The sequence below is a fragment of the Clinocottus analis genome, unplaced genomic scaffold, assembly GCF_023055335.1.
Source record: "Clinocottus analis isolate CAN_PGR_092001 unplaced genomic scaffold, fCliAna1.0.p SCAF_14, whole genome shotgun sequence".
NCBI lineage: Eukaryota > Metazoa > Chordata > Actinopteri > Perciformes > Cottidae > Clinocottus > Clinocottus analis.
Window position 1 is genome coordinate 2,316,336 of NW_027175865.1, and position 26,236 is coordinate 2,342,571.

Sequence of the window (26,236 nt, forward strand, 5' to 3'; positions counted from 1 at the left end):
ATAAAGCTCTCGTTGCAGACTGACCCGCGATCCCTCCGTGTCGGTTCCGGCTGACTTCCAGCTCCTCCTCCTCGTCCCTCCACAGGCGCAGCAGCAACGTGGGCGCGGTCTGACCGCCGGCGTCCCTCCAGCTCAGGACGTGAGACAGAGCGTTGGGGTTGTCACACAACTCCAGCAGGGTGGCGAGGACGTTGCCGTGGACGCACCTGGGGCTCGACTGTTGGAGAGAGAGAGAGAAAGAGAGAGAGAAAGACGTCCAGTTTCATATCGGCTCTTTACATTTAGCTGCTTATGGACACACGAATACAACAATACAGCAGTTGGAAATCAAATCATCCACTTACACTGAGTAAGTCCAGCAGAAGACACGCCCCCTCTTTAGCCAAAAAGTAATCTTCCGTGGTGTAGCAGCCCACAATACAGGACCTGATGGGACACACACAAACTCTCTCAGCGGAGGAGCAGCAGCGAGTCCTTTCTTTCCTGCTTGTCTGGCAGCATCTGAGCTGAAAGCGCGTCAAGGGAATGAAGATGATAGAGTGTGGAGATGAGGCGAGAGTTCAATATGTTCTTATCCTCCATTTTGTTTGTTTTATTGAGGATGAAGTTGAATACCAGACGTATTCCTCTTGATTAAGTTTGAGTTGAAGAAAATAGGCAACCACATTTATTCCACCTTTTAAATTGAGTCCATCTTAGATTAAGACGTTCAGATAAACAAGGAAAAAAAAAATTCTGGACAAGTCAAGTGTGAACTTTTGTTGATGTTTCATCCCTAAATAAATGACACAATTAAAACAGTGAGCTGGTCGAGGTTAAGCTGCACTGACCGCACGCAGTCCACCGTTGAGAGGACGAGCTTGTTGTGTCCCAGTCCGCTGTAGAACTTGTCGCAGCCTTTCTTCAGGAAGTGAATCGCCATCTCAACTCCCTCTGATCCAAACAGCTCCTGTGGTGCAACAGATGAGGAGTAAAACTAAACTAAAATGTTCTGACCTGATCACGAGGGGACATCTCGCTGATTTTAAGAACAGAAACGTGACCTCTTGTCCATCTTTCAAACTGATTTAAAACTCCTACAGTGGCTTTAATTTGAGCTGCGGGACTAAAAGAAGGAATATCTAATCCAATGAAGTGGTTCTTGAAGTGATTTGTGTAATCGGTTGGTTACGAGGGGCTTTTATCCGGCGCTCAGCTTTACCTTCCTGTGCATGTCGTTCTCACACAGCGCTGAAAGTATCAGTTGAATATCTGACTTGATCTCCAGGCTGGCGGCGTCCTCCTCGTCATGACTCGCCTCCATCTGCATCAAAATCCCTGAGAAAGAACCACGTGTCAGTCTGTGTTGCCTACGTTCATTAAAGGGCCAGTCTGTAGGGTTTCTAAGGTTCTATTAGCAGACATCAAAGATGGTATTCATAACTGGATATTAGTGCATAATCACCTGAATCTAAACATCTAAGTTGTGTTTTTCGTGAGCTCAGAATGAGCCGTTTACAGTCTATCGACAGGGAGAAGTTCCTCTTCACGGTGTTTCTATGGTGGACAGGAACGGAGGAACCACACACAGGTTCTCAAGTCTTCTGTGTGTTTATGTCACCTGGAGGTCATCGTGGTTCTTGGACACGCTTGTGAAACTACAGTCGCGTGAACCACGGAGTACAAAAGTGTAATACCTCCAGCCGCCGTCTGACTTCTGATTGCTCCTAACAAGCAATTTCTTTTTTCAAGCGTTTTTTTTTTCCAAGTGTTTTTTTTTTTAGCCAATTTTAGTTTGAAAGCGTTTTTTTTTTCAAGCGTTTTTTTTTTGAGCATTTTCTTTTTAGCAATTTTTTTTTGAGCGTTTTTTTTTCAAACGTTTTTTTTTCAAGTGTTTTTTTTAGCGTTTTTTTCTGAGCCAATTTTAGTTTTGAAAAAAACTAAATTTTTTTTTTTAAGAGCATTTTCTTTTTAGCAAAAGATTTATTTTTTTTTACAGCAATTTTTGGAATTGAGATCAAAGATTTGGAGATAGTTTACTTACAAACAAGAAATTTGCTCGGGTAAAAAAGACACAAATTGCCCTTTACAAACAGGCACCAAATCTTACACACTGTCCCTTTAAGTCCAATGTTTCTGCTGGAGTTGTGCACGTGTTGACTGAATTTACCCAAAAACTGGTTGATGGTTCCTTGATCACAGAGGTCCTGGTTGACTGACTCTTCTCCTGAAGACGTCACAGACCTCAGCACTCTGATACAATGCCGCATCTGGGCCTTCGTGCGGCCTCTTCCTCCTCCGTTGTGGGAGCCGTGACCCTGCCCAAAGAAAGCATCTGGAGAAGAAATATGAATTGACTGTCATTTAAATGAAAAAAGGGTTAATATACCCACTTTTATTGAATCTGCGGGTGCAAACATTGTCAAGAGTTTATATAGTTTCTGTTAAAAGGTATTTCTTAGGTTGTCAGTTGACTTAAAAACCCAATAATATATAATAATTTGCCTTTTTGCTTCAAGCTTTTCCACAGCATGGCAGAGTGAGTGAGCAGGGGACTCATGCTAACAGTACACATGAACATCGGTGTTTGACCTTTGACCTCGCCAATACAGGAGGACTCCCTCCTCCACATGTTCAGCGGCGTCCCCACCTTGAGCAACGCACCAGTCCAGCAGGAGCAGCAGGCTGCTGTTGCCCTGACAGGCCATGTAGTCGTCCAACATGAGCGGCGCGACGGTGCAGAGCGTTGCCAGCGCTTGCAGCTGGAGCTCCTCCTGCTGCAGCGAGGACCACTGGAGCGATGCAGAGCGGCGCTTGGGCGAAACCGCTGACGAGGCCGCGGGCGGCTTCGCGAGCGTCAGCAGAGCCAGCATCACTCGTTCCTCTTTATAAAGCTAGAGAAAGAAGAGCACGGAGGGTGTTTCAAAGCGTCGCGTTGAGACTTGAGACAGTGAGGACGGCGCGCGGGACCGACCTGCAGCGCAGCAAAGTCCTTTGACATCAAAACCAAGAGATTCAAAAGCAACTTCTTCATTTTCAAGTCTTCGTTATTGTAGGCGAGGTTGAAGTTGCGGACCAAAGGGTTGTTACTATTCACTGAAATGCAAAGGAAGCACATTTTGTATCATAACAAATAGCTACTTTACTCATAAATATTCATAATGTAGAAATGAAATGTAGATGGAAAATGTGGCCTTACGCTCTGGAAATGTGGCCAAACCCACCAGCTGTTTGGCAAATAAGCTCTCCTGAGAATTAAAAAACACAATGTCAGCAACCTGTCCAGGCACATTTCACACACCTTCTCAATGTCCTCGGCCGCTGCAGTATGTTTCCATCACTCAATCTCGCATCCTGTACTCACAATAAGCAGACAACTAGGGTTTCCTGCGATGAGAGTTGTCATCACAAGCAGATCGTTTCTGAGTTGGAGGTCAGAGTGTCGGGAACTGTTCATCAGCTTGTGAAGAAATGCTTCTTTCAGATTTCTAAAGAACAAATGAAGAGAAAGGAAAAGGTCTCACATCTATTTGTACTGAATGAGAGCACACACTTTTTTGAAAGTTTAACTGCAGCCCTATAGTAAGTCGATGATAAACTGCACCTATCAGCCTCATATGGAAACATCTTCAACACATACATGACACACTCCATGCGGCTGAGCTGAGCGGTGACCTCCTCGCGGCCTCTCTCCAGAAGGTTCCAGAGGATTTCGGAGGAGCGGAGCAGGACCCGGCCGGACGGGTCGGGTTCGTTCATGTGCAGACAGGTCGTCTCTGCTCCTTGTGCGTTCAGCATTAGGGCGCAGTTCATATCTGCGTTTGTAAAATTAGTTAGGATTAACGCGAGTGAGGATAAAAACAACCCATTGACCTGCTGACATTGACACGAGGACTCTTAAAATCAACCGTTTTGATTGTTTGTCTGATTGTTATTTGGTCATAGGATGATTTATGCACTCGAGAGCCGGCTACTTTATCTAATGAACGAGGCTGGATTGACGTGTCTGACACATCCCCTCCTCGGAGTAAAATCAGTCACTGACCAGAGGAGCTGGAGAGGATCTTAAGAGTCTGCAGGAGCTGCAGCTTGACGGCGGGCTGGTTCTCCAGAGCGGCCAGGGAGAGGACCAGCGTCTGAGCCAGATCACTGCGCTCCAGCAGCTGCAGCCGGTAGCCCGGAGACGTTGGCTGAAGCCCTGCAGAGAAGATAATAACTAGAACATAAATGACCTGCAAGAAGCAAACTTAAGAGGAGGCAGGAGACAATTATATATATATATATATATATATATATATATATATATATATATATATATATATATATATATATATATATATATATATATACGAAAAACTAAAAGAAGGGCGAGAGGTACAAGTACAACACCGAAAAAATATTGGTTGATAAAGAAAAAAAGTAAGACACAAGACAGGAAAAATAGCAGTTTTAGGGGAAAACAAAAAATACATTAAATACAAATATATTCTAAAGGCAATAAAAAATACAGCCGATTGACATGACTGGTTCAATACAACAGCAAGAAGAAGAAGAAGAAGAAGAAGAAGAAGAAGAAGAAGAAGAAGAAGAAGAAGAAGAAGAAGAAGAAGAAGAAGAAGAAGAAGGAGGAGGAGGAGGAGGAGGAGGAGGAAGAAGAAGAAGAAGAAGAAGAAGAAGAAGAAGAAGAAGAAGAAGAAGAAGAAGAAGAAGAAGAAGCAGCAGCAAAGGCACAAGCATGCCACCACAGAAGTCATGAGAAAACCTCACTCAGTGAAAGTCTAGAAAACCGGTTGCCAGAGGGGAAAGTCCGAGGCTTCGGCTTGGCAAGACGCTCCGTACCGTCAAGCCGCTGCTTTGGAGCCACGCAGCCGTAGAATGACTTCACAGTCTCAACTATCTGCTGCCTCACCTCAGCGTGGGACACCCTCATCAGATAGCCTGACAACAGAAACACTGTCAGAGTCACTCGTCATCGTCACTCCTGATCCGGAGAAGCTGGACCAAATGAGTGTTCGAGCAATGTAAAGACAAAAGTCAAACTGTAAACATAGAAGCCAGAGTGTAAACTACATGGATGTTAATGCACCAAAACACTGCAATGCCACACGAGGATAGTTGAACACAGAACGCATGTGTTCAATGAGACGGCGATCCATCGGACAGAGAAAGGCTGGTGATATTTTACATGCACTTTTTTGTCAACAAATCACTTCTCCTGCTGCAGGAAATACTCACCAACTGTGTCTCTATCTGTCCTCTATACTGTTTACTCCTGTTAAGGGTATGTTTGAAGCTTCAGTAACCTGCTCTGTTAGGAAATTACTTTTTTATTTGTTTATGTTCACATGATCTGTAACTTTTTGACCTGTTTTTGAAGATGTACATCTTCTTCAGAAGGAACCGATGGGCCGTGGGCCTCGGACGCTCTTTCTTGGTGATCTTGAGTAGTGAGTCTCTTCATGGGAAACAAATGACTCTTAAAAAGGGAGGTTTCAATTGAATAAGTGATCTGTGTACCCAGGTGAGAGAGGAACTCGATGACGTCCTGGGCGTAGGTCAGCTCATCGGAGGATTTCTCCTTCAGGAAAGGAAGCCTGAGATGAAGCAAAATCAACACGTTGTGGTTCAGACTATGTCACACAAACATCCGTCTTTTTCCACGTGGGCTTAATATCTGAGTTCCTTACCGACAGATCTGAAGCACCTCACACAGGACGGGCACATACTCAGGGTGATCCGTCACTTTCTCGCCACAGACGTTGAGTATTTTGGCGATGTCCGTCAGCTCCTTCAAAAGCTTGAAATAAGTTAAGAAGTTTAAACACTTTGGCAAAAAACGTGTACGTAGATGGATCCCAGTGAGGGAGGGGAGGTGATGGGAGGCAAAGAGTCCTCGTGATAACGGGATTATTTCAGAACATGGAAAACGCTGACATACACAGCGATAAATTAGAGCCTTGGGAACAACATTTTGGCTCTATGTTCAGGTTGCATGAGAGGAAAATCTATTTCCATCTCTGTACCAGGGGACAGTAATGAGGACGGTTTGACAATCGGCTGCAGCGTGTGACACCTGAGAGAGCTGTATTTTGGAAAAGACAGACACTTCTAAGAGAAGTCTGCGCTATTAGAAAACTGACTCCAGAGCAAAGGATACAAAGCCAATTTGGCTTCTCTTCAGTAGTTTCTTCAGGACAAAAAGATGCCTCTCCTTTAAGTTAGCCTGTAGAAAAAACAATAATAATAATAATGCACAGTAAGATTACATATGAACTCACTTAATACAGAAGAAAAAGTCTGATGACGTTCAAGTTGAACTTACTGTCAAAGGATCTTCAAGAAGACGGATCACCTTACTGAGTTCAAGACTTTTAACACCAACCTGTTGAGACATTACAGTTTACACTGTCTTCTCTGCTTGCACACATGCTTGAACACAAGTTTGTTACAATAAATAATACTTGTAGAAGAAGAATGTTTATCTTAGGTTAATTGTTAATTTTTCATAACTATTTCTATTTCTGTTACTTTTAGCTGTTTTTAGGTTAACCATTTTAACTATTTATCCATTACTTTTTGCTCTGAGCTATCTATTTCAACTGTTCCATAACCTTTGGTGATTATTATACCATATTCTCTTGAACATTTCAAACCACCATTAGATTAGTGCTCTTCACTTTGTTGTTTCCTGTGGTGTCGCTGCTGCATTCACCTTTTATATCTTCTGACAGAGAACCTTGGCAAACATTAGTTGTACTACTCTGCCACAAGTATCTTTACGTTGTAGTATTAAGTACAATATCTGAATACTTCCTCCACCCCTGTAAATGGATGCATCTCAACTGATTTACTCCAGTAAATAGCAGTAGCTGGCTCAAATAAACCATTAAAGCAATGGCAATAACTGTTACCTCCAGATTATTTGGCTTCTTATCCGATGCTCCCGGTCTGATAACAGGAATGTCCGGTTTTCTTCGGTGCATCATTTTTCCTGAATCCATTTCCAAGACGTCTTGTTGCTTAAATAACTTGACTTACTTTACTCATTACTGGTTCATGTGGCTTTAGCTTCATCCGAGTTAACTTTTCTAACAACGAGCTACCTTTAACGGAACGCTGGCGTGAACCCCGCGTTGCTTTTCTAGTATTCACAACTCTAATAAAACAACAGCTCAACAACAAGCTCAGTCGTCCATCACCTCTCTGTCTCTGCTCCCGTTGCTCGAGTCTGACAGCGTAACATTACTACAGTTGCCGTGGTTACAGTGGAGGACGGCGAGCAACGGCGCTCAAACCTAACGAAACGCCCACTTCCCCTTTACAACAGGAAGTGGTTTACCCGCAACAACAGCGCATTGATTCCCCACCAACACAACAATAAAAGGGTTGACGGATACGGACAATTAGCAGAAAGCGTCTCAGAAACTGCCATTAGCAGCAAACGAGCACCGTGTTGGTGAAGAAGCCCCGCGGCCCGCCATGCTGTCGGATGCAGGTCAGTGTCCGCAGCGCCCCGCGACGCATTGCTACATGCTAGTTACATGTGACAAGCGGGCATTGCGTGACCGCTTTAAAGAGCTTGCTAATGTGTCGCCACCTTTTGCTGTGTTCCCCATCAATATGCTCATTCACTGCGGTCCCTTCATGATTAGTTAGTGTTAGTTGCATGCACCGTCGTTATCTGCCAGAAAGAGGCATTATCAGTCGTAATAAAGGCCGCGTTGGACCTGGAGCTGCACGACAGCCGTCCACTGTTGAATATGTCCACTGTTCCACCGATGTTTAGACTATCCTGGGAATACCTCCGGGAATGCTCGGAGAGCCAGGAAGAGGAGCTCCGGGGAGTCACCGGGGGAAGGCCAGACCCTGCGCTCCTCCGGGAGGCAGAGCACCGTGCGCGTGAAGCGCACCAACAACCCTCCACCTGGACAGGTGAGGCAGACACTCACGAGCTTCTCACTGGGTTCCCCTTTGTCTGTGCTGTCTTTTATGTATGTGTATATATATATAATTTCTTCATGTTCAAGCATTCAAGTATGTTTTATGCAAACAGCTGATACCTGTATAGAGCTCAAACTGACTGATTTTGAGTTTGTGTGGCTGAAACACAAAGAGTGACAGAGTGACTGGTTCAAATATATTGTTGGCATATTTGTACTGCAATTTTTTTTAAGTTGACTTGGATTAGCCAATATGTCACTCGGCTCCAACCTACTGTCTAAGCTGCCATTATGGTCACGTTATCGAAAAAAATACATTTTCCCTTTTCACTGCTTTATTGAAGGAGAAAGCAACTTCCCTCTATGAATACAGTTGACCTTCTCCACTCTCTTTCTAGAACAAAAGAAAAGCCACAGACACGGAGGAGGAAGACGACCAGTCTGAGAAGAAGTACAGGAAGTGCGAGAAGGCTGGATGCTCCGCCACGTACCCAGTTTGTTTTGCCAGTGCATCCGACAGGTAGCATGTCTTTCTTGAAGATGGAAATCAGAGCTTAACTATTCGCTCCCTTTTTCAGACACAGACTGAATTCTTGTGTCTCTTCTCAGGTGCGCTAAAAACGGATACACGTCCCGCTGGTACCATCTGTCATGCGGTGAGCATTTTTGCAACGAATGTTTTGATCACTACTACAGAAGGTAATGTTGACAGAACAACTACTCGCATAATAATCAACGAACAAACAGTATTTCTTTTAATGGCGATACTTAAAAGTGCCGTTGCATCGAGGCCGTAGCATTGACCCCCAACCCTCCCCCTCAACCCCCTCTCCTCTTTTGTCAGTCACAAAGACGGCTATGAGGTCTTTGCTTCGTGGAAGAAGGTGTGGACGAGTAACGGGAAAAGTGAGCCCAGTCTGAAAGCTTTCATGGCCGATCAGCAGCTCCCGTTCTGGGTAAGCGCAGGCAGCCTCCCTGGTTCTCGTTCACCGGTTGAACCCGGCCGGTAAATCCAGTAACGGTCATTGGGGCGTGGTTCCTTTTCAGGTTCAATGTACTAAACCCGACTGCGGGAAGTGGCGCCAGCTGACCAAAGAGATCCAACTCACTGCCTCGCTCGCCGCCACATACCGCTGTGGGATGAAGTTCAATAACATCAAGGTAAACGGGGGCCACTCGCCAGCATCATTTCTAAAAATAAATGAATAATAACATCGTGTCTCCGCCTGCAGATTGAGGGATTGGACCAGTGCTCCCAACCAGAGGACTTGGTAAGCTGCTGATCTGTGTTTTGGACTCCTGACAGTTTTCTCCTGTGAAAACACATCCAGTGAACGATGCACCCTCCTTAATCTCATGCTGTGTCCTTCTCCCAGAGGGTGGCCGAGGTGTCTGAGAACTGGTGGCATTCCATGTTGATTTTGCCTCCGTTGTTCAAAGACAGTCCCGCCGGCCCGTTCCTCGCTGCCTACTACCCCGACTGTGTGGGGATGAGTCCGTCGGGCGCCGCCGGCAACCCGTCTCTGTCTGAGCTCCGGGCGGATCACTGCAGAGCCGTCCCGCTGCAGAGTGAGTCTGCGGGTGTGGGAGGAACGGCACGATCCTACTGGACACTGGTCATTCTGTCCATGGGGCAGTAACCAGGATTGTTTTTTTCCCGCCTCAGTTTCAGGCCTGAGTCCGTACTTCCAGCCCTTCTACCAGCCCAACGAGTGTGGGAAGGCTCTGTGCGTTCGGCCGGACATGATGGAGCTGGACGAGCTTTACGAGTTCCCCGAGTTCTCCCGCGACCCCACCATGTATTTGGCATTGCGTAACCTCATACTGGCCTCCTGGCACAAGAACTGCAAGGTACAGCGCCGACACCAGCGGCTTACAAACGGGGGGGGGAACATAAAGGACTCCACAGACAAACGGCTCCTCTGCTTTTCCTCCAAGGAGGTGCTGACCCCCCAGAAGTGTGGCGTGCACATCATCGCCCGGGGGTTGGTGCGCGTGCGCTGCGTGCAGGAGATGGACCGGGTGCTCCACTTCATGACCAGGAAGGGCCTCATCAACACCGGCGTGCTGGCGGTGAAGCGGCCGCTGCTCCCTGAAAGACACGGCTCTGTGAGCGTCCTCGTCCTTTTTTACGGCGCACATCTCATATACACACGCGTGCTTCTTCTGTCATTCGTTCGGTTCTCACAGTCCCGTTTGTCCCCCTTTTTTTTACAGAGGAACGTCATCGTCATCGGCGCCGGGGCTTCGGGGCTGGCCGCTGCACGGCAGCTGCAAAACTTTGGCACTCGGGTAAGCGTGGTCAGTCCCTGTTGCACATCTTCTCTGACCCTCCTGCGCCTCCCTTCGTTCGCTGCTCACAGTGCTGTTTGTCATCGTGCTGCAGGTGGTGGTGCTGGAGGCGAGGGAGAGAATCGGAGGCCGCGTGTGGGACGACTCGTCTCTGGGCGCCACGGTGGGCCGGGGAGCTCAAATTGTCAACGGCTGCGTGAACAACCCCATCGCCCTCATGTGTGAACAGGTGAGTGATGTCTTAAGGGAGAAGGAGGGGGGAGGGTATATCCATGAGTGCCTTCTGGAGATTGTGGTTTGGAGCTCTCCGCTCGTCTTGCTGCAGATGGGCATCAAGATGCGCAAGCTGGAGGAGCGGTGTGACCTCTTCCAGGAGGGGGGGCAGGTCACCGACCCGGCCATCGACAAGCGCATGGACTTCCACTTCAACGCCATCCTGGACGTGGTGTCGGAATGGAGGAAGGACAAGTCACAGACCCAGGACACGCCGCTGAGAGGTGTGTGTGGGGGGGGGGATCCACCCAAACTCTGAGCTAAATGATAAACAACAACAAAAACGTATAGAGATACTTGATCTATAGGGTTTCACCTCCGCAGAAAAGGTCCAGGAGGTGAAGAAGAACTTCCTCCAGGAGTCTGGAATCCAGTTCAGCGAGTTGGAGGAGAAGGTGCTTCAGTTCCACCTCAGCAACCTGGAGTACGCCTGTGGAAGCACGTTGGACCAGGTGAGGAAAGCCAAAGGGCTGCTGGGCTCACTCGCTCTCTCAACCTCCTGAAGAGCCGGTCACCGTTCCATTTGAATGAGGAAACGTTCCCTTTGCTTGTTTGAAGGTATCGGCAAGATCTTGGGACCACAACGAGTTCTTCGCCCAGTTCTCAGGAGACCACACGCTACTCGGCAAGGGCTACTCCGCCGTGCTGCACAAACTGGCCGAGGGCCTCGACATCCGCACAAAGTGCCCGGTTTGTAACTCCCGTCTTTAACCGGATCTTAATGGTAGAAGTTAAGGCGGCGTGCATGATTATTTCTGTCATTTTTCTTCAACTCCAGGTCCAGGCCGTCGATTACTCAGGTGATGTCGTCAAAGTCACCTCCTCCAGCGGGTCCCAGTGGACTGCACAGAAGGTGGATCCACGTTGGACGTTATGAACCGTATATGAAGCGCATCATTTTCATGACGTTGTCCCCCGATCGATGCCGATGACATGTGTAACGCTCCTCTTTCAGGTTCTGGTTACTGTCCCGTTGACTTTGCTCCAGAAGAACTCGCTTCAGTTCCACCCGGCGCTTCCTGAAAGGAAACTGAAAGCGATCCACAGTCTGGGAGCCGGCATCATAGAAAAGGTAATAACCGTTTTATTGCGTCTGTGAGATGAGTCACAGGTTGTGAATAAGTACGGGTCACCTGGCAAACGTTGGTAAATGCTGATTTTGAAAAGTTCTTACACATGCTTAAAATAATATTTAAAAAAAAAACAAACATCGTCCAGATCGCTCTTCAGTTCCCGTACCGGTTCTGGGACAACAAAATCCAAGGAGCAGACTACTTTGGTCACATACCACCCGGCCCCGACAAGAGAGGCATGTTCAGTGTCTTCTACGACATGGAGCCCCAGGTCTGTCGTCTCTTTTGGATCCACTCGGCAATATTGTAACGGCCAGGGAAATTAGACTACAAGACTGTGTGTGTGTGTGTGTGTAGGGGAAGCAGGCTGTCCTCATGTCCGTCATTACTGGTGACGCTGTGCATGCTGTCCGGGACCTGGAGGACAAGGAGGTGGTGAACGAGTGCATGAAGGTGCTGCGTGAGCTTTTCAAAGAGCAGGTAATTTCTTCTACTTCTTCTTCTACTACTACTACTACTACTACTACTACTACTACGAAAAAGCGACTTTCGAAACAGTTCTTGGAAATTAGGAGCTAAATGTCACTTTCCACACTCATTAAGACCCTTTTAAAATGGATTTTAAAGATGAAGAGAAGGTTTGTTACTTTGCTACTGAGACAGATCGGCGTTGGGAACTACAGTCCAAAAACTAAACTTAGACCCTCATTCCTTCACTCGAAGCGCATTCAAAGTCCCAGAGTTCCTAAGAAATGATTGAATTCACTGCATATTTTCTCCCAAAAAAAAAAAATACACGTATTACTTTTTTAACATTTCAGATTTACTCGTACTATTTGCGTGTCTTTCTCATCGCAGGACGTCCCGGAGCCGCTGCATTTCTTCGTCACGCATTGGAGCAAAGACGCGTGGTCCCAGATGTCCTACAGCTTCGTGAAGACGGGAGGAAGTGGCGAGGCCTACGACATCCTCGCTGAAGACGTGCAGGGGAAAGTCTTCTTTGCTGGAGAGGTGACGCTGAACTCAAGTGCCACTTCCATTGCTAGCGTGTTCCTGAGCTTTATAATGGACATTTTATAATGAATTATTACCGTTTTTACATAAGTGTTTTTTTATTTATTTATGTGTCACCAGGCCACCAACAGACATTTCCCTCAGACCGTGACGGGCGCCTACCTGAGTGGGGTCAGAGAGGCCAGCAAGATGGCGGCTATGTAAAGTCTGTCGGCCCCCTGGGGGGCCTCTGAAGCACCAGCACGGACACACGGGTCGCACTGAGCAACAGGCCGCTAAACAACTCTCACCGCGCCAACCCAAAATGCTCCACTTGAAACAATATTTCACTGCACTGTGATATGTGTGATATATATGTGTGTGTGTGTCATCAGGTCAAGTCGGGCTTCCTTAAGCCCGGTTCTACATTACGTTAATTTGAGTTTAACGCTCCCGTGAATGGAAATGGTCAGAAAAACGACATCTTGAGAGTTTAGAGTTGATGAGACATTGGTGAACTCGTATCCTTTAATCTTGAACTAAGTCAAATTTAAATCTCCACGAATTACGTTTCTAGAGATTATATTATTTGGAATATTTTCTTTCGAGAGTTAGCTACCGATGTTTTATTCGGCCGTAATGGGTTTGCGTTATGTGAGATGTATTAGATAGGAGTACTTCTGTGTTAGCACTTTTGATTTAAAAAAAAAAAAACGGTGAGAAGACGAGTTGTTTGTGTTGGACAGCGAGCGATCAGAGGATCGTCCTCCTACCGTCTCAGGGATGTGATGAAGGCAGCAACACCCAGCACACCACGGGGGAAGAAAGGAATCATGGTGAACGGACAATTCTGGAAAATAAATAATAATGCAACCAACTGAAGGAGGAAGAACAACTTTCATTAGTTCCTCATCAGGTCGTCATATCTCTGTCTGGATCTCTGAGTCGAGAGGATCGTGTCCTGTTTGTCCAGCATCACGGCGCTCGAGTATTTATCTTGTATGTGTGTAATAAACGGAGCTGTCAACTGCCAGAGTGACCGCTTTCACTTGTGGATGAATGTTTGGCTCCTCGTGTTGTGTAAAAAAAAAAATATTTATGACAATTCTGAAAAGTCATTTGAATGGGTGAACGCTCCAGTTCTGTTACGACTGATAGCAATGAAGAGAAACCAAGTAGTCAATAATGGCATTTTATTTTTTCTTCTTTCATTTACGTTTGTGTGTGCGTGACTGAGTGGCTCTGAATATAAAGTGAACTTGACACGCCTGAAAACTTATTGTTCCTTTAATACAAATACAGCTACTGAACTGTAATGCTAACTGCTTGAAAGTGTTGAGTTGGCAGAAATTTTCACAGTAGTAAATATGAATTTTGCTTGGTTATTGTATCTATATTGTAACTTCCAGAACTGCTTTACTTTAAATACAGATTATATATTTATTACAGGATTATTAGCAGGGTCATAGCAACAGCATAACTATCTATTTTATATATTATATATAATTACCGCTCAGTCACGCACACAATTTGACTTCAGCAGGACAAACAAGAGGAACTTGATTCATTCTTAAATGTTAAAATGATAGACAACTAGCTTAGACAGGTTGGAACCAGCTCGTGTGATGCAGCTCACTTCAATCAAGTGTAAATCTTCACTTAAACGTAGACCTTCTGTTGCCTGATGCTCAGAAGCTGTGTATGACGATGGGCTCCCTGTGCTGGGTGCAGATGACCTCGTCGATGTAGAGCGAGTTGGCCTTGATCTGGATGCTTTCCTGCAGCTCCAACTGGGAGCGAAGCATAGACCTCTGCTCCTCGTCCGACTGGGCCACTGCCTCGTGCAGTCTGGGTGAGCAGAGACAAAGAGACGTGTCCTGAACGGATGCTTCTCTACACGTCAGCCAACACGGGAAGGAACTATTAATAAAACATGAGATCATGGAGGAAACCCAGTGTGTCCTGGCCTTACGTGTTGATGTGAGCGTTGAGCTGCCGGACCTCGGCCAGGAGCTGGCACTGTGCCGGATCATGGCACAGCTCTATGCCGGGCCTTTTGCGGCGCAAAGCCAGCCGGGCCTGGGCCAGACTCAGGGCCTGCTCGCTCTCCGCAATGGCCACTTGCAGGTCCTCCCCAATCCTCTGCTGCCTGGTGAACTCGGACAAATTCTAGAGGGGGTGGAGGCGTCCCACCAGGGTCAACCAGTGTTTACAACACTTCTACTCAAATAATAAACACATTATTACTTACCTGTCATTTGATAATCACTTCTAACATCTGCCATCAGTCTGACTTTGTCTCCTCACTCTCTCCCAAACATACACCATACACTCCTCTGCCTTACCGCGGCCAGCTGATTCTCCATCTTGCTCTTGGTAGACTTGATCTCATGGACGTTCAGCTGGAAGGCCGCCGTTGTGGCCTGGACCTGCTTCAGCAAGTCGGCGGCCGTCTGCTGCAGGAGAGACTCCACCAGGGCCCGCAGGGACAGCGAGTTGGCCTGCTGCTGCTCCGCTTTCATAATGTTGATGTCCGAGAAGTTTTCCCACTGCTTTGGGGTCACTTCCAAACTGAGAGACAGAGAGAGATAGAGAACGGAGACTTGAAACGAACAAAAAGTCCTTTTTCATCCCGGATCTGCAGGTCAGAATTTGAAATCATCACGGTAGTTCACCTCGGCAAAACAGTTTCAGTGTTTTTGGACCTCTGCAGGTTGTTGATGGAGTGCTGGGTCATTAAGAGACAGGAGTTGTCGATGCACTGAGCCTGGAATTTGTCCTTCAGATCCTTCTCCAGATGGTACTTGGCGGATCGGTCTAGTCTGGAACACAAAACGCTTTTAAAGTCACTTTTACTGGCGACCCTATCTTCTGATTTGCTTTTCTTTTCAGGTTTCAAGACTAGAAAGGTTGAAAATCTAAACGGCTTTTAGAGATCCCCATCATCGATCATACCTCGTCCATTTTTCTTACCTTATCTGCTCAGTGATCTGCTCCGATACCCTCTGCAGAAGGGAAGCCACTCCCTCACCAACCTCCTTCTCCTTCAGCAGCTCTGTGTCCACCTCCTCACGTCGCCTCTCAGAGGGATGATGATTCTTTCTGTTGGACGCAGAACAAAAACATTTCTCTCATAGCGGCAGGTTTTTTTTTTTTTTGCATATGTAAACTTTGTAGTGGGATGCAGAAAGGTGGACTTAACGATACTGAAAATCACAGCCAAATCTAAAATAAAAACATGATGTATTTGTTGAAAATCCTCTCTTCTTCATCAGTTCCCAGCCTCACCTCTCCTCCAGACAGACCACGGTGACTTTCAGAGTCTTTGTGCAGGCCTGCAGGGCTTTTGCCACTCTGCTCTGTATCGCTATGAGGAAATCAATCTCCACAATAATCTCCTCTAACTTTAGCTCCAACTCCTTCTTCAGAAACTGGATATCTTTGACCCGCTGATCTGTACAGCAAGAGAAGAAACCCCACGGTTTACCCATGTAGGCTTCGCAACGTCATCCTTGTAGTGCTGAACACATCTGTATTCCCCGACTTACCTAGTCGCTTGTTGTCATCATTTTGCAAGCGTTTGCGTGTTTGGTGAGTTTCCAGCATCAGCTCCGTGCATTCTGCTCTGACGAACTCTGAGTTGTTCCTCAGAACCTCAAAATGAATAAGCTTGGTTCGATCGTCCTGCTGAGGACTCTGGTCCGGGACAGACATTACTCTCCACTGGGGGTCACTGTCAATATAGGCTGGTAGGAAGAACATACATAAAGGAATGGTTAGACATTTGGAAAAGCACATAAAAACCACAAAAATTATACTGTACAGGTTTTACTGGACACGATTATTTATGTTAAACGGAAAAAGCATTGGACATTTAAAATACTACAATATGGCATCTAAAAAGACCATTCATCTCCAGAAGTGGATTAATGGACTGTGGTAGTGTCATACTATATATATATATATATATATATATATATATATATATATATATATATATATATATATATATATATATATAGTTTAGTTTACATTATTCAAATTATGATGGAAGAACCAGTATAAACCAAAGTCTTGGTTGAAGTTTAATTTATGGACAAAAAAACAAAACACACAAAACATACCTTATATTTCGACCACAAGCAAAAACGTAATCATGAACTCTTTTAAAAGTGTTATTGTTGCATCACACAAACATTTACAAACATATTTACTATATATATATATATATATATATATATATATATATATATATATATATATATATATATATAATATATATATATATATATATATATATATATATATATATATATATATAGATATATATATATATATATATAGATATATAATTGTCTTTTATTGTGCTGTGTTGTAAAGTGTCAAGGACACAAAGCTAAAGGAACTTTGTAAGCTTGAATTTCTGGCTCCTTATGGAGCAAAGATATCACCTATATTTTCTTTTACTGTTAGCCTATATGAGTTTTCATGAACTTTTTAACAAATAGTTTAATATTAAATCAAACATCGAAACATTTCAATAGTTTTTCTTTAGCAGGAGTCTCCAAAGTTAAAGTGGCAAGCACTCCTTTAGCTAGCTAGCCAACAGTGAGCTAGCTAGCAAGCTAGTTAGCCAACAGTGAGCTAGCTAGCAAGCTAGTTACTTTAACTAATCGTTAAACTATTTTGCTGAGAAACGGTCATTTAAAGCCGGTTGTTTTCTCGAACTAAACTAAGCCCAACAACAGGCTTGTCGTGCTCCTCGCCCGTGTTGTAACATACCTTTGTACTGAAAAGCAGCCAGCGGTCAGTCAGTTTCGAGGTATTTTAACTCTCAAATGGCAAACGCAACGACACAAATGGTTACTGTGGCAACAGATAATGGCGGACAGTCTTTTGGCGGCTGTGCTGACATCTCGCGGTGGAAGAAGCTCTGCTCATTGGATGGGTACAGCTGGTAGGGATCACGTGAGGTAACCACATTTATGGGACACTCATAATAATAATAATAATGAACACAACGTGTGATATTTTACACCTACACAATCTTGAGACGACAACTAGTACCGCAAATATGACTAACGTATTTGCAGAGCCGTAAGATGGCAGAGGAGAATGCAAACACGTCAATAAAAAAAGGGGAAAGAAATTTAAAATGACCAAAACTAAAGTTAAGTTTGATATTTGGAAAAGGGGAAAGCTATTAAGAAGAAGAAAAAACACTGAACATTACTTCCAAAATATACACTTATATTTCTTATTCCCTCCCTCTTGGTTTTAAAAGATATTATCTGATCATTTGTATTTATTTCAAGCATAATACACAAAAAAATATACTGACACCATATGGCAACACAAAAAAATCAGCTTTGTAATTAACAACTCATACACACTTTTATTTTCAATAACTGCTAATCGTCACTACATGGCCTTTTGCAGAGGGACAGCTATTGATGACACTTGCATGGCAGCACCAGAGGGAAATTACCACCAAATACTTGAGGTACGATCCAGTGGAGGAGGAAAACAGTCGGTCTCAGACGCAACTCAAGGTGGGATTGATAGAGAGGGGTGTCAGTCAGGCACTTCCCACGTCTCAAAATAAGGCATCCATATGAAGAGAATGATGGAGACATAGCAACAGAAATAAGCCGCATCCCTTTGACTGAAAGCTCACATGTCGTTGCTATTGGTTGTTCGATCAATCAGTATTGGGATAAAAATGGGAGAAACAGCGCACAAATAACACATTAAAATCAAATCTCTCCATAAATATCCATGGTTTTTGAAGCAACTCTACACGTCGCACCGGACATCTGTCGCAGGTGTGCTGCGGAGCTTCAAATATATTATTTCGCTGATAGTTAACCTTGGGAATTATAGTTATGAACTGAAGTAGAAGATTCCCTTGACTTACTCACGTCACATTAAAAAATGTCTCTCGGCCTCCGTACAGAGTGAACACACAGGCCTCACATCTCAGCATTCATTAAATACATCACAGTAACAGGGACGCTGGCTTATAAAACTACAGTACAGTGATCATTACTTATGGCATATTTCAACAGGGTCCTTTCATGTTGATTTCACTCAAACTATGTGTGGGCCTAAACCAATTTGCTCCGTGGTGCTTTGAGTTAACAGGTTCACCATCTCCACCAGGATGTGGGCGGTACCAGTGATCAGACATGTTTCCCTCCCCCTGAGTCCTCCGCGTTGCATGGTGGATATGACGAGGAGGGCCGAGCCGCCGTCAGTACTGAAAGGAGATGACGGAGTTCACTTTGTACACGTGGTACGAGCGGTTCCAGAACACCCGAGTGAAGTAGTTTGTGTAGGGCGAGTAGTTCATCTTTAGCTCGTGGCAGAACCTCCCGTGCTTGGAGAAAGAGTAGATCTCTCCTTTGTCATAAACCACCTGAATCAAACCAAAAGTATGAGAATATTATTAATTGTAATAACAATTTTGTAAAAAACACATACTTTCCAAGAAAACAGGCCACTCTGGAGATTTAGCAAAGCACTTTCATGCCTCACACGACAATAAATCAAGATGGGAAATACTTAATTACTTTCTTGGTTTGATGATCGATACCACTCACGTCTTAACGGTGAATATGAAGCTACACTTAGCTTAGCACAAAGACTGTAAACAGGGGGAAACAGCTAGCCTGGATCTGTGAGCAGGAAAGACCTATTTATAATAATTATATAATATTTCTATAATTCTACTGTATGTAGAGTTAGAACGCCACAACACACCACAAAAACAGAGCTAACACTTTGCTTCTTTCTATGGAAATTCAGTTTTTTTTCAAATATTTAGTTTAACAGTTACATATTGACAGAATGCACAGTATTGCCTGAACACTTGGTTTGACAGAAAATCATTCAAAACCTACTTTTTTTTTAAAACACGCAACACTCAAACGACACAATGCTAGATGGATCTGCGGCTTGTGCTCAAAGAGTCTTGACTCACGTGTCCGTTGGCGATGTCCAGCAGGTCTTTGATCCGACAGCCTTTATTTAGACTCAGCTCGTTGCAAATCGACTCCTCCATGATCACGTAGTTTGCCTTCTGCGAGGTCAGAATCTTGTAGATGTCCTCTGCAGATCTCATTGCATACACCTGGTAAGACTACAAGGAGAGAGAAAAAAGATATTAATGAAAGAAAAAACATGTTCGCTACTTCAACCAATCTGTGATGAGGAACATCTATATATGTTTTGTCTATTTTGTGTGTTTATGGGCATTTTTAGAGCAGTATATAGATGACAGATTCTAGTAACACAAACAATACATTTTGATGGAATATTATAATAGAATGGATCTCAGGACCTGCACTGCAATCTTTGGAAAAAAATGTGTACAGTCAGTTTTAAACAGTCTCTATAATTTTTCCCTAAGAAATACACATTTCCTCTGACTCACGTCTTCAGTCCTCCTCAGCAGGTTGATGTCCGAGTAAAGCGGCAAACTGGTCACAGCTGAACCTGAACACAACTTCACCGTTCCCAACAGCTGAGGGCTTCCTGCAAAGACTGCCGCCACCGGAGCCTGTGACCTGCAGGACCGTGAGGTGCAATAAATAAAGACTTTAAAAGATACGTGTTAAAAAATACAGAAAGACCGGGTGACCCACTTGATCCAGCTGATCAGCTCGACTGTATCTGGGTCGTAAAACTCCTGCACATCTGACAACTCTGCTAAGACGCGAGGGCAGTACTGCAAGAGAGGAGAGGAGATATTGTGCGTCTTTAAATGTCCAACATGAAGAGCTTCTAAAAGGTAAAGAGATGAAATATCTCACCTCTCTCCACAAACTGAAGCCAATGATAGTCGGAACCGCTGTGCTCAGGATCATAGACTGGAGAGGAAAAACAACAACGAACACCTTAATGTCCAATAAAATGGAAGTAGGAGTGTCTTAGCTTGTGTACTGTGACATATTTCACAGTCAAGTGCAATAATTGAACATTTGATTGGATGATTTTTGGCGCAGAAAGAGTCCAACAATTTTTAAAGTGATTTACAGATTTGATGAAAAAAATGCTCCTGATACTAATTTGGCATACATTTGGCATATAGTGAGACATGAATGGAGAATTAACACAGGATTCAAACTGGGAATTTTTAATTTTTTTTCACCGAGTCTGCAAAAACCGTTATCTAATCATAATCACAATAATAATAACTTAATATTCCCCTTCGAACAAATTTGGCAGAAAGAAAATGCTGTGAAGCTCAGACCGCTCACCAGTACTACCGGGTGGATGGACTTCAGCTTGAGCCACTTGAACACCGTCATCCAGAGGTCTGGAGAACACACGCCGAACGCTGTAAACATGCAGACGTACGGCGTCCATAAATATTTCATCCTGCACGAAACAAAAGAACACAGTCGTCATCTAGTTGTGCCCAAACTGAGCAGCAACAAACAATTCAGCGACGCTTCATATGAGATACATAATGAAAATTCCAATTAAAAAACACACTTTTTACGCTAATGAGCGTACCCGTCAAACAGCAGGGCCAGGCCTCCGAAAAGCAACGTGTGAAAAACATGATAGATGACCTCTGGCTGCTCCCCTATTCGTCCATCTTCAAGTCTGAGGTCGGTTTTCCTTGGCTGGCCACTGGGAGAGTAAAAAAATGCTTTCAGCATTGTTTACATTAAGAATACAGACAAAAGAAGAACCACGATAGAAACCCTTCACAGCAAAACTTTGGAATTCAAGCTGTGATCACCACCTTAAAACCTGCTTCATGTTTTACTCTAAATTATCATAATGTACTAAATGAACATCATGCGGTATTAAAGAAGACTTGAAACTAGAGATTGAAACATAAACTCATGTTTACAATGTTTACTGAGGGAATACATCGAGAGAAGTAGTCATTCCCAATCTGCACCCTAAACACCCTTTAAAAAAAAAAAAAAAAAATTCTGCTTGCATTCCTCTAAATGATGTGTTTTTGTGTTTCATTTTTAATCTGTAATGTTGTTAAAGGTATCACGTGCCTCTTTGTTTACATGCATTCTTCCATTGGGAACTGTGTGTTTAACCTCACGTTGCAATGCATTGTGGGTAATTCCCTTAGGCAAAGTCAGCATCTAATGTTGACTTATGGAAAGGGTTCATAAAGGGCTCAAAATGTCCGCCACAGAACCCTCAAGCACTCGCCAGGAGCGCGCCTCAAAGTCCGTAAGGATGGAGACTGGGATTTGGGCATTTTCTCATAGACTTCTATACAACCAGAGGAGTCGCCCTCTGGTGGTCAGTAGAGGGAATGCAAATGTAACGCTCTTCAGCATTGCCTTCACTTTTCAGAACTGGGACGTTGCCGCCTGTGTTTGCTCTCTGACCTGAGTCGTCTGTAAATGGTCTGCAGGGTGGACAGCAGGCACACAGTGAGCACCAGCACGTAGAAGGGAAGGACCGAGGTCTGCGTCAGACGCAGAAACAAGTCCTGATCGGGTGTCTGGAAACTCTCTTGGCACAGGAGGAAGTTGGGGATGAAGTCACTGCCATAGAAGGAGAGAAACACATTGAGATTAGATGAACAGAAAACTAGATTATACGGACATACTGACTAATATGGATGCTGTCTTGTGACTTACGTCGTCATGTTGAGCCCAAATTTTAATTCAAGGAACTTCAAGATGAAGTCACTGTCATTTACAGGTATAAGTTTCTGTGAATGAAAAACAGTGAGGATTAATCCACAGTTGTAATACTTAACTAATGGACACAGCCGATGTTCTTGTGCTTGACTTTACCTTGACCAAATAACTGAAGGTGATCCCCGTGGTAAAGACGAGGTGGAAGTGGAGGAAGAGCTTCATGACTCTGGCCACAAGAGGTCCCATCTTCATCTTTTTCTGCATCAGAAAAACAGTGAAACAGCAACAGACGGTGTTATTCTACAGTCAAAGAGAGACGGTCATCTGTATTTCATGATAAAATACAGAGAGGAATAAAAATCGTCACATTAAAGAAGTTGCCGCCAGGAAAATGTTGAAAATGATTCAGTATGAATTAGTTTAAATGATGAATCAGTTATTACTGATGGTTATCTGAAGGCCTATTACTTAAAGAATAATATAAGCGCTGAAGCTCACCCATCTTGGATTCTATGCTAATTCAAACAAACGCCTGTGATGTGGAATTCGACTGAGCAGCTAACTCTACCTGGAAGTACCTCGCGAGCGCTGAGCCAATCAGGAGGCTGAGCAGAGGCGAGCTGACCAGCGACGGGTTCTGAAACTGGAACAAGTAGGCCAGGAACAGAGCGCCGAGGTAAGCTTTGTGAACGTCGGCCATCTTTACACCACAGAGGGAAGAATGGTGAAGAGAAAGAGAGACGGCAAGAGAGAGGGGAGAGAACGAGGAAAAAGCACAATGTCTTTTGGAATTGTGGAAACAATGCAGTATCTCAAAATACAAAATACATGAAAGTGCGATGGCGTCCTCACCTTACGCGGCGGCACCAGGTCAAAAGAGTCGAGCAAGAAAAGACAGAGGCCTTGGACGAAGAGCACGTAGTGGCTGTACTCCCAGACCAGGAGGAAGATGAAGGTGGTGGCGGTCAGGGTGCAGTAGCAACACATCTGCAGAGAAATAATGTTCATCAGTGGGTCTCAATGCTAACACAGCTGGATACAGCAGCACAGGGTTATTCATAAAACCTTGTTTCACGAGAGGCTCACCTCGGCGGCAGAACTGATGTTATTACTCAGGAATCCAGTCAAAGTTGCAACCTGGCAAGAGAAGTACGGCAGAGCCCAGTTGTCCCGCAGAGGGATGGCAAAGTCCACTTTGGTTGTATCCGGTCTGAGGAAGACGTGAGTAGAAGGGACAGGTCCACAGAAAATGTGTCATGATGGTTCACTACTAAATTTGTATTTGTCTTAACAGCAGCAAGTGTCCCATGTTCAAGTCTGTTCTGATATCAGAAGGTGGGAGCGACAGGGAGACAAATGGACAGAGAAGACAATGTGATAAAGCCGACAAGAGGAGGGTAACTTTACCAGGCGGACTTTGACAAGAGGGAAACTCACGAGAAACCGGTGGGCAGAATTCCTCTCACCTGTTGATCACATACCAGGACACGGCCAACATGCCGGCCACCCAGGTGCCGCTCATCACCCAGCTACACACGAATAGGGCGATGACGTAGACGGACTGGAGTCCGAAAACCGCTCCGACGTAGAAGTAGATCGGCTCCACAAAATCCTGGAGGGAGAGAGACAGAGCAGAGAGGTTTTACCACAGGTAATTGCCCCTTTATATCTTAAAGCAAATGCCGATCAAACTACAGCCTCACCTGGCTGTCGGTGACTCTGTATATGAAGCTTATGATAAGCTCTGGATACAGAGAAAAACGCTCCACTGCGTTGATGGTCTGACCCGAAACGGTCCTGTTATCTAGCGTCAGGTCATAAAACCCTGAGAAGCACCAAGCACATAGTTATTAGGAGTCGACTGACAAGGAGAGAATAGCCCTTTAATTCAAGTTAGCGTCTGGTTTGATGTTGTATTAGTTAAATATGTTCCTTTTTAATTAATTAATTAATTAATTAATACACGTACCTCTCTCAAAGGACGGAGCTGTCAGCATGTGCTTGTAGTAGTAGTAATAGAGCCCGCTGCCGTCTTGGAAGGTGATTTCCCGCTCAAGGTCCTGAGAGACATGTAAAGTGAATTTTAGAATTGATACGTTTCTGACCGCCGCGTGTGAGCAGACTCATGACGAACAAACTTTTTCACCCACCTGTCTGATGGAAAACCAGAACTTCCTGCCATGATACAATGACATATACGTGGCATAAAGCACACCACAGGCAACTGCTGCCAGACATCCAAAGAACAGCCTCGCGAGGCGCTGCAGTAAACACGCTGAGGAGCAGAACCACAACAATGAACATCCCAATACTTTAGTAGGTTATAACGACAAGTGTGTTAAACACACTTCTGTGTCTGTCCAGGGTTAACCTCCCATTCTGCTGCAACAGGCTGCATGATATGGGAGTGCAGATGCAGTCACATCTGGCGGAGAATTGCAATCTATTGAGTGCACCTTTCTAGTTTTAAGATGGCTGTTGTATTAATAGTTTTTAAACTGGTCATACAATGCTGGTACTACTATAAACTAAGAACTAGTGTCTTGGTTAGACCCGCTACTGCAGGAGTAAAACAAAAAGGAAATTAGCCCAGAAGCCCATCACATAAGCTGGAACAGAACTTATAATTTTGAATGTTATAGTATGTTAGTACTGATGTTATTATTTGCTGTCCATCAAAACTTTCACCACACGTCTGTGACGAATCCCCAAAAACATCTCCACATAGTCTTGACAATGTTGCTCTTCTGACATGACGCATGTGGCCATGGTATACTTTGTGTAAATGATCCTTTTGCCTCAGTGGCTTATTGGATGAAAAAATGATTTGCGATATATGTTTAAAAAAATAAATTAAAAAATTAAAAAACAGTCATGCACTAGGAGCAGGAATAACAGTGTGCTAACAACGACATTGCATTGCATAACGTCAACATTGAGCAGTGCTTAAAGTGTAAGAGAGTAGATCAGCGTAGGGGACGTGGACTTACACGCAGAGGAGCACTTGGATCGTTTCACAGAGGAATCGGGGGCGTTTGATTTTTCCTGTTTCTGCTGAGCATCTTCTTTTACTTCAGCCTCATCTTCCTGCTGCTCGTCATCTCCACCGACGGACTCACTCCCATCATCCCCTCCGTTCACCGGCTCTCCGGCTTCTGGTCAGGCGTAAACACAGATAATAGTAACCTTTAGGCTTTGTGACAGTATATTACAGGTCGGACGTGCGGATGCGGAACAACTAACTGAAGTTAAAGGATTTTTTTTTGCACAGGAAGCTACCTTGTATTCGGTTAGCAAGCCGGTTAAGGCAGCTTAACTTACGTGTATTCTCCAACTCAAGTTCATTTGGGCGCTCGTCCTCGTCGTTGTCTCCCTCCGGAGAGTCTGTCTTTCGGCATCTTAACTCCGTCATGACGAGACAGAATTAGAGGAGTCGCCTGGCGTACAGAGACAACAGCATGCTAGCTAACAAGCGGCTGGCGACCCCCAGAAGTCCTCAAACCGACACTCCGCTTTGAGGTAAACTCGGCATGTCACACGCCGAGCTACTCGTTGCCCTCTTTTAAACTCGGGCAACTTTTTCTCCTTTCAAGTCAGAAGCTAGCAGCGGAAGTTTCGGTGTTTGCGGCGTTAACCGTGAGCAGCGCTGCAGCTGCGGGGACGCGACAGAGCGGAACTTCCGGATTCGGCAGGTACAGAAAGCCACGAAGAAGAACGAAGAACAAACTGTCATTTTTTTTCTCTTCTTCTTCGTGTTTTATGTGGATATTGCATCGACGTTAAGCGTTAATTTCGAGGGTTGTTATTTTCAAATTATCGCCTATAAATATTAAATTAGCGTTAGCTTAATCAGGAAGAAATTTCCGCCCTAAAATTAAATATCTTATTGGCCCCTAAAGGGTGTGACGGACATATTTAGTAGTTTTTAAGATTCAATTGTTCCTTGATTAATGGGGAGAAATTCCTTTACATTGATAAATAAATTTAAAAAAAAGAGAGCTAATGTTGAAGAATTCATTTTTAAAGCGTGTCAGATCAAAGAAAGATTTAGATTCCC

General features: G+C 44.5%; 4 protein-coding genes and 1 long non-coding RNA gene across 7 annotated transcripts in view; 2 read left to right on the forward strand and 3 right to left on the reverse strand.

Annotated features, from left to right (window-relative positions):
- LOC137784519 (cilia- and flagella-associated protein 69-like) overlaps positions 1 to 7,267 on the reverse strand; it is a 9,447-nt gene extending 2,180 nt beyond the window's left edge. Inside the window, exons 1-17 of one of the 2 annotated variants that reach the window (XM_068575273.1) lie at positions 6,891 to 7,267; positions 6,302 to 6,361; positions 6,137 to 6,202; positions 5,667 to 5,776; positions 5,497 to 5,573; positions 4,747 to 4,917; positions 4,025 to 4,177; positions 3,620 to 3,794; positions 3,344 to 3,467; positions 3,179 to 3,227; positions 2,954 to 3,075; positions 2,630 to 2,873; positions 2,150 to 2,314; positions 1,202 to 1,317; positions 831 to 949; positions 345 to 426; positions 25 to 217 (exon numbers count right to left, since the gene is read on the reverse strand). In XM_068575273.1, the coding sequence (XP_068431374.1) occupies positions 25 to 217; positions 345 to 426; positions 831 to 949; positions 1,202 to 1,317; positions 2,150 to 2,314; positions 2,630 to 2,873; positions 2,954 to 3,075; positions 3,179 to 3,227; positions 3,344 to 3,467; positions 3,620 to 3,794; positions 4,025 to 4,177; positions 4,747 to 4,917; positions 5,497 to 5,573; positions 5,667 to 5,776; positions 6,137 to 6,202; positions 6,302 to 6,361; positions 6,891 to 6,980 (2,116 nt within the window). In that variant the 5' untranslated portion in view covers positions 6,981 to 7,267. The remainder of the gene's footprint in view (positions 1 to 24; positions 218 to 344; positions 427 to 830; positions 950 to 1,201; positions 1,318 to 2,149; positions 2,315 to 2,629; positions 2,874 to 2,953; positions 3,076 to 3,178; positions 3,228 to 3,343; positions 3,468 to 3,619; positions 3,795 to 4,024; positions 4,178 to 4,746; positions 4,918 to 5,496; positions 5,574 to 5,666; positions 5,777 to 6,136; positions 6,203 to 6,301; positions 6,362 to 6,890) is intronic. The other variant, XM_068575274.1, reaches the window with a different exon arrangement.
- A 23-nt stretch (positions 7,268 to 7,290) lies between these two features.
- Positions 7,291 to 13,690, forward strand: LOC137784521 (lysine-specific histone demethylase 2). The gene is made up of 21 exons (XM_068575275.1): positions 7,291 to 7,474; positions 7,766 to 7,911; positions 8,318 to 8,439; positions 8,529 to 8,618; positions 8,764 to 8,875; positions 8,967 to 9,080; positions 9,152 to 9,190; positions 9,296 to 9,488; positions 9,586 to 9,770; positions 9,858 to 10,028; positions 10,137 to 10,211; positions 10,306 to 10,440; positions 10,537 to 10,708; positions 10,809 to 10,936; positions 11,043 to 11,174; positions 11,263 to 11,337; positions 11,440 to 11,556; positions 11,703 to 11,828; positions 11,915 to 12,037; positions 12,416 to 12,568; positions 12,692 to 13,690. The coding sequence occupies exons 1-21, from the start codon at positions 7,459 to 7,461 to the stop codon at positions 12,773 to 12,775; spliced, it is 2,508 nt and encodes an 835-aa protein (XP_068431376.1). The 5' UTR covers positions 7,291 to 7,458; the 3' UTR covers positions 12,776 to 13,690.
- A 36-nt stretch (positions 13,691 to 13,726) lies between these two features.
- Positions 13,727 to 17,482, reverse strand: LOC137784525 (tektin-1-like). Its single transcript, XM_068575279.1, has 8 exons — positions 17,333 to 17,482; positions 16,099 to 16,296; positions 15,839 to 16,004; positions 15,524 to 15,652; positions 15,226 to 15,372; positions 14,896 to 15,121; positions 14,523 to 14,719; positions 13,727 to 14,398 (listed from the first exon to the last, which is right to left on the reverse strand). The coding sequence occupies exons 2-8, from the start codon at positions 16,262 to 16,264 to the stop codon at positions 14,239 to 14,241; spliced, it is 1,191 nt and encodes a 396-aa protein (XP_068431380.1). The 5' UTR covers positions 16,265 to 16,296; positions 17,333 to 17,482; the 3' UTR covers positions 13,727 to 14,238.
- Positions 17,367 to 19,203, forward strand: LOC137784528 (uncharacterized). Its single transcript, XR_011077415.1, has 3 exons — positions 17,367 to 17,523; positions 17,990 to 18,102; positions 18,695 to 19,203. It is a non-coding gene; the product is annotated as an uncharacterized lncRNA (long non-coding RNA).
- LOC137784522 (probable C-mannosyltransferase DPY19L4) lies at positions 17,919 to 26,193 on the reverse strand. 2 transcript variants are annotated; one of them, XM_068575276.1, is made up of 19 exons: positions 25,501 to 26,189; positions 25,170 to 25,334; positions 24,330 to 24,454; positions 24,149 to 24,239; positions 23,883 to 24,004; positions 23,646 to 23,791; positions 23,266 to 23,389; positions 23,032 to 23,166; positions 22,748 to 22,879; positions 22,336 to 22,437; positions 22,177 to 22,250; positions 21,922 to 22,080; positions 21,071 to 21,190; positions 20,812 to 20,932; positions 20,365 to 20,421; positions 20,197 to 20,279; positions 19,986 to 20,118; positions 19,533 to 19,691; positions 17,919 to 18,968 (listed from the first exon to the last, which is right to left on the reverse strand). In XM_068575276.1, exons 1-19 carry the CDS (start codon positions 25,589 to 25,591, stop codon positions 18,804 to 18,806), a joined length of 2,304 nt encoding a protein of 767 aa, XP_068431377.1. In that variant the 5' UTR covers positions 25,592 to 26,189; the 3' UTR covers positions 17,919 to 18,803. The 2 variants fall into 2 exon arrangements, with proteins under 2 accessions (XP_068431377.1, XP_068431378.1); XM_068575277.1 differs by lacking the exon at positions 17,919 to 18,968 and having other exon boundaries at positions 19,550 to 19,691; positions 20,812 to 20,891; positions 25,501 to 26,193.
- Positions 26,194 to 26,236: the final 43 nt, after the last annotated feature.

Bases quoted from the DNA above. Each gene is read 5' to 3' on its own strand.
- LOC137784525 (XM_068575279.1), bottom strand. From the start codon at position 16,264: ATGTCTGTCCCGGACCAGAGTCCTCAGCAGGACGATCGAACCAAGCTT. The intron at 15,373-15,523 runs GTAAGAAAAATG...TTTGTGTTCCAG, and splicing joins CAGATCACTGAGCAGATAAG to ACTAGACCGATCCGCCAAGT. The intron at 15,122-15,225 runs GTGAACTACCGT...TCTGTCTCTCAG, and splicing joins ACTGAAACTGTTTTGCCGAG to TTTGGAAGTGACCCCAAAGC.
- LOC137784521 (XM_068575275.1), top strand. The intron at 8,440-8,528 runs GTAGCATGTCTT...GTCTCTTCTCAG, and splicing joins TTTGCCAGTGCATCCGACAG to GTGCGCTAAAAACGGATACA. The intron at 8,876-8,966 runs GTAAGCGCAGGC...GTTCCTTTTCAG, and splicing joins ATCAGCAGCTCCCGTTCTGG to GTTCAATGTACTAAACCCGA.
- LOC137784522 (XM_068575276.1), bottom strand. From the start codon at position 25,591: ATGACGGAGTTAAGATGCCGAAAGACAGACTCTCCGGAGGGAGACAAC. The intron at 22,438-22,747 runs GTAGAGTTAGCT...TTTCTGATGCAG, and splicing joins CGCTCGCGAGGTACTTCCAG to AAAAAGATGAAGATGGGACC. The intron at 20,933-21,070 runs GTACGCTCATTA...TGTTTCGTGCAG, and splicing joins CTGGCCCTGCTGTTTGACGG to GATGAAATATTTATGGACGC.